This window comes from Haliotis asinina, chromosome 10 (genome assembly GCF_037392515.1).
Source record: "Haliotis asinina isolate JCU_RB_2024 chromosome 10, JCU_Hal_asi_v2, whole genome shotgun sequence".
In the NCBI taxonomy this organism is placed as follows: Eukaryota; Metazoa; Mollusca; class Gastropoda; order Lepetellida; family Haliotidae; genus Haliotis; species Haliotis asinina.
Genome location: NC_090289.1, coordinates 43,668,705 through 43,681,995, shown reverse-complemented (window position 1 = coordinate 43,681,995; position 13,291 = coordinate 43,668,705). Strand labels below are relative to the sequence as shown.

Genomic DNA, 13,291 nt, shown 5'->3' with positions numbered 1-13,291 from the left:
CATCGACTATTTTCGCCGTTCCTGTCTGTGTGTTTCTCTGAGGCTGAGGAGAGATGTGCAGGTGATATTTTTGGACCATGTCTGATGTTGGCCTGACACTCTTGTCTCAGTACATATCAAAACTAGTTCTTTTCACAAAAATGACAAGGACGCTTTCACAATGCTACACGTCAGCCAGGATACAAATAAAGGGGGATCCCAAATTCACGAAGTATGTTCCGCTGGTAATGTCAGCTATTTGGAGAAGCTGATAGAATCAGGTGTAGATGTGAACTTGAGAGACAGCGATGGGCGAACGCCACTGCACAAAGCTGCACGTGCGGACCATGTAGAAGTCATTCGGTGCTTGATGGGAAACGCAGCAGATCCTAATTCTAGAACGGAGGGAACTGGAGAGCCTGTTCTCCACTATGCCATTGTCAGGAGTTCTGATGAAACTGTGGAAACGTTGGTGTCAACCGGATGTTCTCTCAATGTGAGGTCAAGGTCGGGCGAAAGTCCGTTACACGTGGCAGTAGCCGAGAACCGGGTTAATACCGTCAGACTACTGTGTGAAAAGGGGGCAGATCTGAGAATCCTTAGCCGCCATGGATTAACGTTTGTTCAGTTTGCCTTGATGTTACGGAAATGGGACGTCTTAAACTATTTAATTCAAATAAATGCCTTCCTCGAAGAATTATCATCTTCACACGAAACTTTATTGTTACAGGCCGCGCGGTTAGATTGTACAGAGGGCTTTGATGTGATTGACCAGCTGCTTAAATCCGGATATGACGTCATCAGCGATCCATGGATATGGAACCATAACGCCTCTATATTCAACGGAGAGTCGGGTAGATACTTAAGGACCTTTCTTCAGTCCAGAGCGGCGGAAGTTCCACCGCTTAGGCACCTAGTGTGTTATAAAATTAGGAAGTGCATAGGGATTTGTTTACCTCACAAAATCAATTCATTGCCAGTTCCAGGGATGATGAAAGGTTTTCTCAAACTCAGCATCATCAACGCAGAGTGAGCTACGATGGTATAAACTGCACTCACTCACTCACTTGGCGTGTTGCTCAGATATTCTCATGAGCTCGTGTCCATTAAAGATTACTTCCATTCTGATGAACTTATGAACTTTTGGCTGTTTTGAATATGTAGGACTGTTAATTTGTATATCTTGTATGAATGCACCCTCGGGTAGTAAATTCGAGCGTCTGGACTTTGCAGTATTCAAGCACATATAACTGTCTTATATGCATCGTGATTGCTGGGTGAGTGAGTGAGTGAGTGAGTGAGTGAGCATCGATCATCGATCACTGTGAAGCCTACAGATTAGCGAAAACAATCTTTAACTATATGAAAACGTGTCAAAACCTGATATTCTAGAAAATAACTAGAATATCACATGTTTAAATTTCCAAATATCAAGGAACCATAAAATCACAATTTATGTTCATCTAATGGTCTTCGAATAAAATCACCTTTATAATTGACTGCAAACATGTGCTAATTATTAACTTTAAATATTACCCTGTAGCTGTCTAATATCGATTACTTACTCGGGGCTTATTCGGGACTTACTCGGGATTTATTCTTGTGTACATTAGCCAAGTGGACTGACTCCCCATTACCCTCTCGTTAATATTTAGTGTGAGTGAGTTTAGTTTTATGCCGCTTTTAGCAATATTCCAACAATCTGAGGGCATGTACATCAGAAATGGGCTTCACACATTGTACTCCAGAGGGAAGTAACCGGGTCTTGGGGGTGACGAGCCAATGCTTTAACTACTAGGCTACCCGAGGGATCCTTTTACATCGAGATTTTAGGTATATTCAAATGTCAGACTAATATATATTTCGATAAAGTTAAGTTATTTTAGATAATAATACATTTTGAGCCCCATAGCTGATATCTAAAAATAAAAAAAAATTATCACTAAGTTGAAATCAATAATCATCTTGCATAATGATATAAAATTTGTGACAGTGCGACAATGAATACTGTACAATTTCATATTGATTTGTATGTATATATTTTTATGTTTGTCACATAGCTTGTTACAAAGAACGGAAAGATGTTGTTTTCCATTAGACATGTCTTGTATTCATTCTAAAAAGTCACTAACATTGACACAATTTTTATTAGAGTGACGATTGCTAACCAAGCAATGCTAATTTACATCAAATATATGTAAATATACACTATCCAGGTGCGGATGCAGCTGTTTGAGAAAGGAGGGGTGAACACGATTGAGAAAAGCGTGTGGGGGGAAGGTGTGCGGTGGGGTGATGGTGGTGTGTGTGTGTGTGTGTGTTGTGGGGTGGGGTGGGGGAGGGGGAAGGGGAAGGGGAAGGGGAAGGGGAAGGGGAAGGGGAGGTGTTGTTGCACACTTCAGTTTCACCCGAGTTTCAATAACCATATCTATTGTTTTCGTTTCTTGCAATTAGTTAACATTACGTAATGACCTTTGTACACGACTATGTAATGTCATGTAAGTACCATTGTGTCCCGGTCACGTGACACCGGCTCAAATAACTGTTGACACTGAGGGAGCAGTTCTAAACACAAACACTAAAGTAATCTGATCTAATTAACGCTACTATCACTCGTGACATTTCGGCTTATCCAATCAATTCCCAGAATTATAATTAAAGGACTCACTGTCTGGTTTGGCCAATGAAAAGAACTGCGATGTTGATGAGGGGTGTGTAGAGTATTCTTTCGACTATAAAAAAAGCTGTCCTCTAATTCCTGGTGCCAAACTGGAACTCACAACAAACACAGTAAGTATCTTATTGGCTGCTCACGAAATTCCTCCTTATTCTATAAGGTAAGATCACATACAGGTGCTAACAAGTACATCAAATAATATCATGAAATATTCTCTCTGGAAGTGGCAAATATTATGTTCATTGTGTACTTGTATGAACATTGTCCTGAATAACATCCCAGCTATTACTGAATATATATGAAAGACAATTACGTAGCTGTCATGATACAAATAACCATATAAATATGCAGGATATTGGATTACAAGACTGATAAGATGCAAATGAGGAAACAGAGGATAAAATGATGATAAAGAGAAATTAAGGGAAAATGTGAAAATTTATTCCATTCCTTTGGAAACGTTTAATCTGTGTGGATTATGTATTGCTTTTTCTCACATTACTGGAATTTTCTAGTGGTATACTCTCAAAACGGAACATGCCCTACTCTTTTGAATTTGTATAATATTACACTCAGGTTTGAATACGTCATACGTACTGAACATCATTATTATGCTGGTAAAGCACTAACGTTCTCAGTGACAGATGTTGTATTTATGATATCATAATGGCGAAATTTGATGTATAACTGAGATATGAATATGATACTTGTATGAATGGTCCATGAATGATTGTTATCCAGTGTTTTGCAGAATAAAATATTATATTTCAAATGATGTAATGTGCATACCAGCTGTACTATTTGTGATGCTAACATGAAGAATATATATGATATGAGTGAGCGAATATTGCTAGATGCGGCATCAGCAATGCTGCAGGCATGCAAGGCGAGAAGAATGCACACAATTATTGATTTATTTATGTATAATGCTGTGGATCCTGCAATTACTGAAACATCGCCATGTCTGATCACTGATTCAGGAATTCTCCATTTGAACACTGGAGTAGCAATTACAAGCAGCATTTAAACCTCCCTCGTCACGAAAACCGTATATTGTGGAATGGAAATACGACCAATGTTTGTCGTAAGAGGCTACTAACGGGACCGGGGGGTCAGACTAGCTGACAAAGTTGACACATGTCATTGTATCCCATAAGATGGATGCTTATGTTGTTGATCACTGGATTGTCTGGTCCAGACTCGATTATTTACAAACCGTAGTCACATAGCTGGATTATCGCTGACCGCGGCGTAAAAGTTAACTCCCTCCCTCACTTGAATTCAATCACATGTCAATGTAAGAGTTGCCCTCCTTTACTGTGCAACATGTCGTGACCTCGGTCGTGCAGTTGTGTTAGATAAACGACAGTATGCAGGTACAAGTGCAATCCGAAGTCTGTTTTTATCTACAAGGGATTTTTTTTTTGAATATGCTTATAACCACGCGCGCTTGCTGAATATTCACCATCTGTACTGTTAACTCTCCAGCGAGTGATCGTAATGACTTCGACCAAACCGCCTGCTCGCCGACTAGCTCAACTGCTGAGAGTTTTGAGATCTAGCAATGGGAAAATGGATCTACGTATAAATAGCCCGTTTATCGGGCGACACTTTTCGTCCGAAAAATTGTCCGATAAGTACAGTTCCGCTCCTGGCCCAATTGAAAGGTAAGAAAAAAATAGTCTGTTCAGGTTGACACAGCTAGGTCTCTACATACTTACTCTTCCACCTATGAAGTTCTGTTTGTTCATTAGATATGCAACACCCGATAAAAGTGAAGTCAAACTGTGACCCACTGAGGTGGTAAAAAGCTTATCTTGTATGTACACAACACTATTGCCCTACAACGAAGTCTTTTCTGCCGAGGGCACGATCGACGGATTGCCAATGTTGCTGAGCGGAGTTGTGTCCCTTGATCGCATCAGGATACGTCCGAATCACAAGCTCGTAGGCTCGGGGCCATGCAGATGCCTTGAATGTAACTACCAGCGTTCGCTCTCATCAAGAGCACACATTATTCAATAACCGAAATATTACTGAAATCAGAATAAAAGCAGTCAGTATTTATCTGGACGTAGTTTTAGCTCATTATGATCGATGGGGCTTGATTCTTGTTATAGACGCTACATGGCCCACCTGAAGAATATGTACCGCCTGACAGCTGCCGGGAAGGACGCCGTGATCCACACGCCAGGGTTGTCATTTGAATCCATCGACAGAAATGGTAATGGTATATTTTGAAAAATAATTGTGAAGGGGCGTGAATTCATGTTATTGAAACAAACTCCATTTTACTGTCGGGATAACACGTTCAATGTGCACAGAGCATTTTCGTCTCACAGTGGATAGGTCTGGACTTGGTCATTCTCAACTCCCGTGGGAGCATACACTGGAAATTGTCCATGAGTCGCCATAATGTTCACATTTACACGACCGTATTGTTATACACTGCTCCGTAAACAGAAGCATTTTTGAACAACGCACAATTAGTGTAGCAAAAAACAAGCTTGAATGACCCAGGATAGAACAGCGAAAACATCACCTCTACTTTTCAAGTTCCTCGTGGGGCTGTAGGATAGCCTAATGGTTGAAAACTCTGCTCTTCACACTGAAGATCCGGGTTCGATTCCCCGCATGGGTTCTCCGATCTTTTCTGACAAAAGCTGAAGTTGGAAGGGAGAACATGAGGTCGAGTAGTCAGTACATGAGGTTGAGGGTACCACATGTTAAAAGAAAGACCTTTGCCAACAGATCCTTCAACGTCCAGGGCTCAATCTGGTGGAATGTCTTACTTGATGAAATCAGGAGAAAACAGAAATTGGACCAATTCAAGCAAGCCCTTAAGACTCACCTCTTCTCACAATTTTGAAAATCTGCCCTCGTTCTGTGTATTGTGTAAATATCCTGCTATTTAACATTCTTGTCTGTATATCTTATATTACAGCGCTATTGAAGATTTTTATCAAAATTGGCGCTATATCAAATCAATAGTTTATAGTTTATGTGTGAAGCCCATTTCTGGTGTCCCCGCAGTGATATTGCTGGGATATTGGTAAAAGCAGCGTAAATTCATACTTGGCGATGACGCTGCTCACAGCTTCCAGTCTTTTTACCCACTCTCTTACCCTTCTGAAAAATAACCAATTACATTCAGCCTCCCATGACTCCTGGCTTCCACAACTGCAGCCTCCTACAACTCATGAAAGCCAGACCCATATATATGCAATGCACGTAACAGATGTCGACAATTGACGCATGTATGACCTCACGTTATTTGCTTATTAGACGACTGCAAACAAAATTACAATTAAAATATTCTGCTGCCACTATGACCACGTTAAAGTTGAAACTGAAAGTTTGTTTTGCAGGAAACCCTCTAATGTCGAGTCTTATGAGATTTGTCACAACAGCAAGGATATTTGCCACCCACCTTCCCCTTGATGACACTGGAAGTACGATGTTTGACTACGCACAACTGACCTCGGACAGACTGACATTTGTGGCTTCGTCACAGGTTATATCCGAAAAGGCACTGTATGATACGTCTGTACCCAAGAGCCCATTAGATGTTTCATATCACCTCGGGTATGTGGGCAAGTCTTCACTTAGCACTGTAGCATCCATAATTGTTCCATCGACCGGTCAGATCATCCTCAGAAACATCAATCATATTGTGGGAGCGGATAAAACGAGCAGACGACCGAAAGCACTTCCGGATTGGTGGCGGGAGAAACATGGAAGGTCCGCCACCTTGAAGAATCCATTGATTGTACCAAGACTGCAAAGGCCAAATGACGCTGTTCAACACAATGTCACAGTATCTTGGATTCACACGGACGAATATAATCACACGAACTATACCACTTACGTCGATTATTGCATCAACACTTTGCATTATGCCATAGAGAAAGGTTGTATGGGGTCCCTTACCAAGGAAGTGGTCAAACGTGGCATCAAGTCCATGAGGAACAGTTACATCGGGGAGAGTTTAGAGAACGATGAGCTGACTATTTGGGTGTGGACGTCAGACCAAGTGGACAGAACTGTACACTTCGACGTTCAGAAATTGGGCCAGTCTGTATTTCAAAGCACATTTGTTTATCATGATGAATAATAATGTACTCTGTTTTTGTGGTAATCGTGTATGACATTGGATATAAACACGAGCAAGTGAAGCCTGCAGTCTAAGCCACCTTTCCGTTACACTCCACCACTGAGTCTAACAAAACCTAAGAGGTAGCGTCAGGTAAGCTTTGAGACTGACCAGAACACAGCTTGCCAAATCGCGAAAGTGGACATTCGCACATACCTTTTGAACTTTTACGTCGGAAAGGGTTGTATCCGAACGATTCTGAATGCTATTTTCCATACGATTTTATACGATTGGATAAATATCAGCTAGTGGTAACCATGTCGTCACAAAGCCCTAAGCATATATACATATATACTGCAGGTCAAATACCTGTGTTTTATGCGGATTTTCATTTATTGAGGGATCAGTGTGATTGACTAGTCCCTCCAAACCATACACAGTAGTCGATGTCTGATTGGTTAAATCCGATCGGCCTTCTCGCGTTTGACTGGAGGGTCGCCGAAAAATTACCTGACGCGACCACCTCCACTCAGTAGTGGAGTGTAATGAAAAGTACTGAGACTAAGTTTACTTAGACTGGTGAAGCCTGTGGTATAAACAAAACAGTGGTTGGAATTATGATGCGTTGATGATAAAACGGAGATACCGAAAACCTGTAGTATAAACAAATTGAAGAAGACTCTAACCTTAAGGAAGTTTACCGCATTGTTGACACCGAGGCTGGTTTGACAACTGTCCATCAAATGATGGATGTAGCTAAGGACAATCAAAGATAAACATTTTCTTTCCACGACGATCCATCGGTTACTGACGAGTTGCCGAAATGCGAGAGGATGACCACAACTGAGAAAGTGATAACTAATGAACAAAACCGACAACAATATTTCGTCAGTATGAACACATACAATGTGTAGCTTACTATACACACTGTAAACACCGAGTTCAAATCTGACCAACAACACTAAATTGAGACTAGAGGTCACCATGTTCATCTGCTGAAACTGTCAACACAGTGACGTCTTCTGTATAATTATTAGGTTAAAAGTTACAATTGTAACTGAAGACAATGTTCATGAAGACATTTTTCCTGAAGAGCTTTCGTCTTTAAACGAACACCCATCTTCAGTCGTAGGTCTCTTAATATCACTAGTCTTAGTCTGATAAAAATATGAAATAATATTGAGATTTTTTAACCCATCAAAATAAAATCGTTCTCATTTCAAAGATGAAGTATGGCCGACTTAGGCCCGGCCACACATACACTGCTGAATTATGAGTGTTGCATTATCATAGTTTACGGTATCATAAATAAACAGATCTGAGATATAGAATCTTTACTCAGATGTAGAACTCCAAATGCTGACGTAGACTGTTTTATAGGAATACTTATCAAATTTTGATGTCAAATTTTTAAACAACGACTGAATTAATATGTTATGGCTACGTTTAACAGCATGAGGATCCCGTGTCTGCTTGTGTTCGTTGAAATGTTCTGATGGAAAGATAATAAAACATTTTATAAACATATTTGTACGTCCGTTTATTGTAAACCAAGAGTCATCAGAAAATGACATTCCCACAGGCCCCCACATATTTGAAAGGACAAATCATCTGACAGTTACTTAATGTTCTTTCAGACTACGTTTGAATTGTTCCCATGCAATTCATGAAAAATATAAATGCCATATATTTGTAAACAGCAAAAGGCATCACTTTAAGATCTGTCTCATATATTTGCCAAGATCTGTTGAAAGATATGAAATGCTTTTCGATTTGAGCTCCGGAGACGGAGTCCATCCATCGATTTTGAGACAAAGTCCAAACTGTTTCCATGGAAACCGGGAAAAATAAAAATGCCCAAACTTTGTAAATAGCAAAAGGCACCACTTTGTAGTCTGCCTCAAATATCTGCCAAGTTTTGCTGAAAGGTACCAAATAGTACTTGAGTTGTGCTCCGGAAATGATGCCAATGCCTCTATTTTGAGATTTCGTCAGAATCGTTTCCATGGCACCACTTTGGGGTCGGCGAAAACAACAACAACAACAACAACAACATCAACAAAATAATAATAATAATAAAATGCCAAAATCTGTAAATAACAAAAGGCACAACCATAGGTTCAGATTACTGTGTCTGTCAGTTTTGGTCTAAAAATATTGAACGGTTTTTGAGTTATGATCCGGAAACAAAATGATTACGGACGGACGGACGGACGGACGGACGGACAGACAGACGAGGCGTCGACTATATCCTCCCGGCATGTAATGCGGGGGGATAAAAATGACGTTATCAGTTTAAACAAATATGTTTGATCGCTTTTGCGGTATGATTGCATAGTATCTCAGTTTAAATTCCACTATGTGAAAAGATATACTACACTAGAGGAGTAGGTACTAACGCAATTGAATTTTATCTGATATACAAATAAAAAAGTCTGGAATGCGTAAATATACAGATAATTTAAAGATGTTATTTCCAAGAGAATAGATGGAATTACCCTGCTTTACCATGTCTGCTGGCATTAATGACTAACAAAAGCCCGCTTTCTAGGCACCGTGAATGGGTACGAACATGTGACAATACGAGGGGAAAAATACGTGAGAACATGAAACAAGTGACGAAGGATATTGTAAGCAATGTAGAGTTACCTCCCTTACTGAACCATGTAAGATAGACCATCGTTCAGCGGAGTCATTTTTAAAACACAGTATTATTTACGTACAGTCAGTTTAGCCTTTCTTCCAACCAGAGGGGAGCCTTTGGTTTAAATGCATCTATAATCACACGTATTAGGTGATCACTACCTCTCTGCAACTCTTGTGTTACCGACCGGAATGTTTTCGACTCAAACGTGGTCTGTCCGCCGGCTCGCTCAACTGCTGAGGACTTGGAGATGTGGATATGGGAGACTAGATACACACTGCGCATGTGTGAGGCGACGCTTCACCACCGAAGAATCATCAGAACAAAGAAGTGTCGCTCAAGGACCAATTACAAAGTAAGTAAATTAATGAAAGAACCACATAGGCAAATCTGTTATGCCTTGGTATCTGAACAGGTCAAAGGTTGTTTTCAGGCGAAATGGGAGTTACCTCCCCTGAACTCTTTTTTCAGTGTTGCTTTTTGCCTCGGTAACGTCCATGCATTTTATCTTTTACGTTAAACTTATTGATTCGGACTTGACCCAGTTATGTACGTTTATGAATATTTTATTCTTTCAGTGAGCTTGGCATTCAAACAAATTTGACGTTTTTAAAAAAAAGTAATAATAATTGACCGACTGCTACCAGCTTAGGCTAAATGGCCGACACTAAAGAAAACCCAAACTACTGCTCTTGTCTGAGTGGTTCTTCAGGATGTTAAGATGTTATGGTTTTATTTGTAAATCCCAAATATATCGATATCCTCACTTGACATCTTTTACGCATTGATGTCGTGGTGAATTGCGTTTCTCGGTAGTGTCAAGATCCGCATGCTTTCAGATATGCTCACACATTTGCCATGGTTATTTCAGAACCACATACAAGCTTGCAGACGTAACCAAATGCCTATGTAACGACCCACTATGTCGTAAGCATTTCCTGAGATCAGGGTCGGTGGGGTAGCCTAGTGGTTAAAGTGTTCACTCATCACGCCGAAGACAGGGTTTGATACCCCACATGGGTACAAAGTGTGAAACCCATTTCTGGTGTCCCTCACCGTGATATTGCTGAAACATTGCTAAAATCCATTGCAAACTCACTCACATGAAGCTTACACGCTGTGCAATGTTTGAAGTAATACTGCGCGGGGAGTTAAACCTAACAGACCTTTCACTGTTTACCTGGATATAGTTTTTAATCCTATCTGACCTGTATCGTTCTACAGACGCTCCATGGCTCACCTGAAGAACATGTACCGCCTGACAGTTGCGGAGACGGAGAAGGACTCAGTGATCCAAACACCAGGGTTGTCTTATGAATCCATTGACAGAGATGGTAATGGTGTTATTTTTTTATCTACCACTTTAAATTCATGGTGTTAAGGTAATTATTGTTCTCCATACTCAATGTGCACAGACCCGGAGTGAGTGAGTGAGTGAGTTTAGTTTTAGCAATATTCCAGCAATATCACGGCAGGGGACACCAGAAAATGGGCTTCACACATTGTACCCATGTGGGGAATCGAACCCGGGTCTTCGGCGTGACCTTTAACCACTTGGCTTTGACATGTTTTACACATGTCATCGTATCCTAATTGCGTAGGTCCAGACTCTATTATTTGCAGACCACCGCCATGCAGTTGGAATATTGCTGAGTGCGACGTAAAACTAAACTCACTCACTCCGTCTTCCAACATGCGAACTGCAGGTTGTCGTTACGAACGTGGCAACGCCGCATGCCGAAAGCATTCAACTGTAAAACGATATCAGAACAACCTACAGTTTGTATCACTAAAATGTACACCAACACGATGACACGTTTCACCACCCGAGTTTGACTGTGATCATGTTCACGTGCTCATCCTGAAAATGACTTTTAGGAAATTAGCATATTAGTCGTTTTGGATGGAATGATCTCTCTCTGAATACATATCCAACTTGCATGTTTCCTCGTAATATCAAAATGGGACATCCCTAACTGGTTTATTAGTATTAGTAAAAGTCCTGCATGGATAGCATTACATGTGTTTTGGGTAATGTTTTATCTGAAGCTTCACTGAACTGTAAGAGCACATACTATGTTGACATTGAGTTCATTCACTGAATTCTTGATTGATTATTTGCTGTTTTTTTGTTGTTTTAGATTACATTGCAAATCACAATACATTTTAACATATTTATCAAAATGCTATTTTTGTTTTGCAGGAAACCCTCCAGTGTCCAGTCTTATGAGATTTGTTACATCAGCAAGAATATTTGCCACCCACGTTGCTCTTGATGAGACTGGAAGGACGATATTTGACTACGCACAGCTAACCTCAGACAGACTGACTTTTGTGGCTTCGTCAGAGGTCATATCCGAAAAGGCCGTGTACGATACGTCTGTACCCAAAAGCCCTTTAGATGTTTTCTATCAACTCGGGTATGTGGGCAAGTCTTCACTTAGTACTGTAGCGTCCATCGTTGTTCCCTCAACCGGAGAGACCATCCTCAGAAACATTAATCATGTTGTTGGAATGGATAAAACGAGCAGACGACCGAAAGCACTTCCGGATTGGTGGCGGGAGAAACATGGAAGGTCCGCCACCTTGAAGAATCCACTGATAGTGCCAAGATTGCAAAGGCCAGCTGACGCTTCTCACTACAGTGTCAAAGTTGCTTGGATGCATACTGACAATTACAATCACACCAACTATACCAGTTACGTCGATTACTGCATCAACACTTTGCATTATGCCATAGAGAAGGGTTGTATGGGAGCCCTTACCAAGGATGTGGTCAAATGTGGCATCAAGTCCATGAGGAACACTTATATCGGGGAGAGTTTAGAGAACGATGAGCTGATTATTTGGGTGTGGACATCGGACCAGGATCACAGAAGTGTACATTTCGATATTCAGAAATTGGGCCAGTCTATATTCCAAAGCACATTTGTTTATCATGATGGTTAAAGGTAGTATCTGACATAAGCAACGGTTTTAATCGATAGAGATAAATATACACAACAGGGGAAAAGGGAATAAAATTTTCCACGGATCAAGTATGGAAGGAAGGTAATTTCATGTTTATTACCTTCGATGTATTCTTAAGAGGTTTTATGAAAACCGAACATCTTCGGTAAAAGCTTGTATTGCTTCTGATGTCATATTCACAATGAACTGACTATTTGGGAGTGGGCATCGGACCAAGATTCACATTTGGTTTTGAATGGATTGCAATTGTTTTGTTATTATTTATGTAACTGAGCGTAAGGATTGAATGAAACATTTTTTCTTCATCAATGTTTTAGCATTTAAAACAATTTTAAAATTATGTACATGCACTGTAAAAACACTTGAAATTTGTGGAACAGTATTGTTTCCCGGAATGTATAGTTAGCCAAATAAATTTTGAAATATAAACTCACATGGAAATAGAGTGTGCATTATTGTGAAAATAGACATGTATCATATATACTGCGGCTGTCCAGATAACGAGAAATAGAATGCATCATACTTGTATTATCACAACCAATCACTCTGTACATCAACATCATCTCACCTATTTGATCACCACGACACGTGATCACTTTTCAAACTCCTAGTTTTAACGTTCGAGCGGAAAAATATATTCACGTGTCATTTCTTAAGAAGTAATTTTCTTTGTTAACAAGAGATAAAAACTAATAAATATGTTATAATTCGTTCTTTTGCGGCGGGGGACATTGCTATGTTTGGGGCACACACCTGTCTCCTTTATTCAACTCTTTCTATCACTTGCGTAATTCCGATTAATGAAGAAAAAAGTACGAGTGTTGCAGGAAAGGCTCCGCTAACGATTGTGAGTGAGTGAGTTTGGTTTTACGTTTAGCAATATTCCAGCAATATCGGCAGGGGACACCTGGAATGAGCTTCACACATA

General features: G+C 40.3%; 2 protein-coding genes across 2 annotated transcripts; both read left to right on the top strand.

Annotated features, from left to right (window-relative positions):
- The first annotated feature begins 636 nt into the window (after nucleotides 1–636).
- LOC137298087 (uncharacterized) lies at nucleotides 637–8,274 on the top strand. Its single transcript, XM_067830161.1, has 4 exons — nucleotides 637–833; nucleotides 4,145–4,323; nucleotides 4,777–4,880; nucleotides 6,025–8,274. Exons 1-4 carry the CDS (start codon nucleotides 771–773, stop codon nucleotides 6,768–6,770), a joined length of 1,092 nt encoding a protein of 363 aa, XP_067686262.1. The 5' UTR covers nucleotides 637–770; the 3' UTR covers nucleotides 6,771–8,274.
- Nucleotides 8,275–9,390: 1,116 nt separating this feature from the next.
- LOC137298088 (uncharacterized) lies at nucleotides 9,391–12,804 on the top strand. Its single transcript, XM_067830162.1, has 3 exons — nucleotides 9,391–9,748; nucleotides 10,618–10,727; nucleotides 11,597–12,804. Exons 1-3 carry the CDS (start codon nucleotides 9,585–9,587, stop codon nucleotides 12,340–12,342), a joined length of 1,020 nt encoding a protein of 339 aa, XP_067686263.1. The 5' UTR covers nucleotides 9,391–9,584; the 3' UTR covers nucleotides 12,343–12,804.
- The last annotated feature ends 487 nt before the right edge of the window (nucleotides 12,805–13,291 follow it).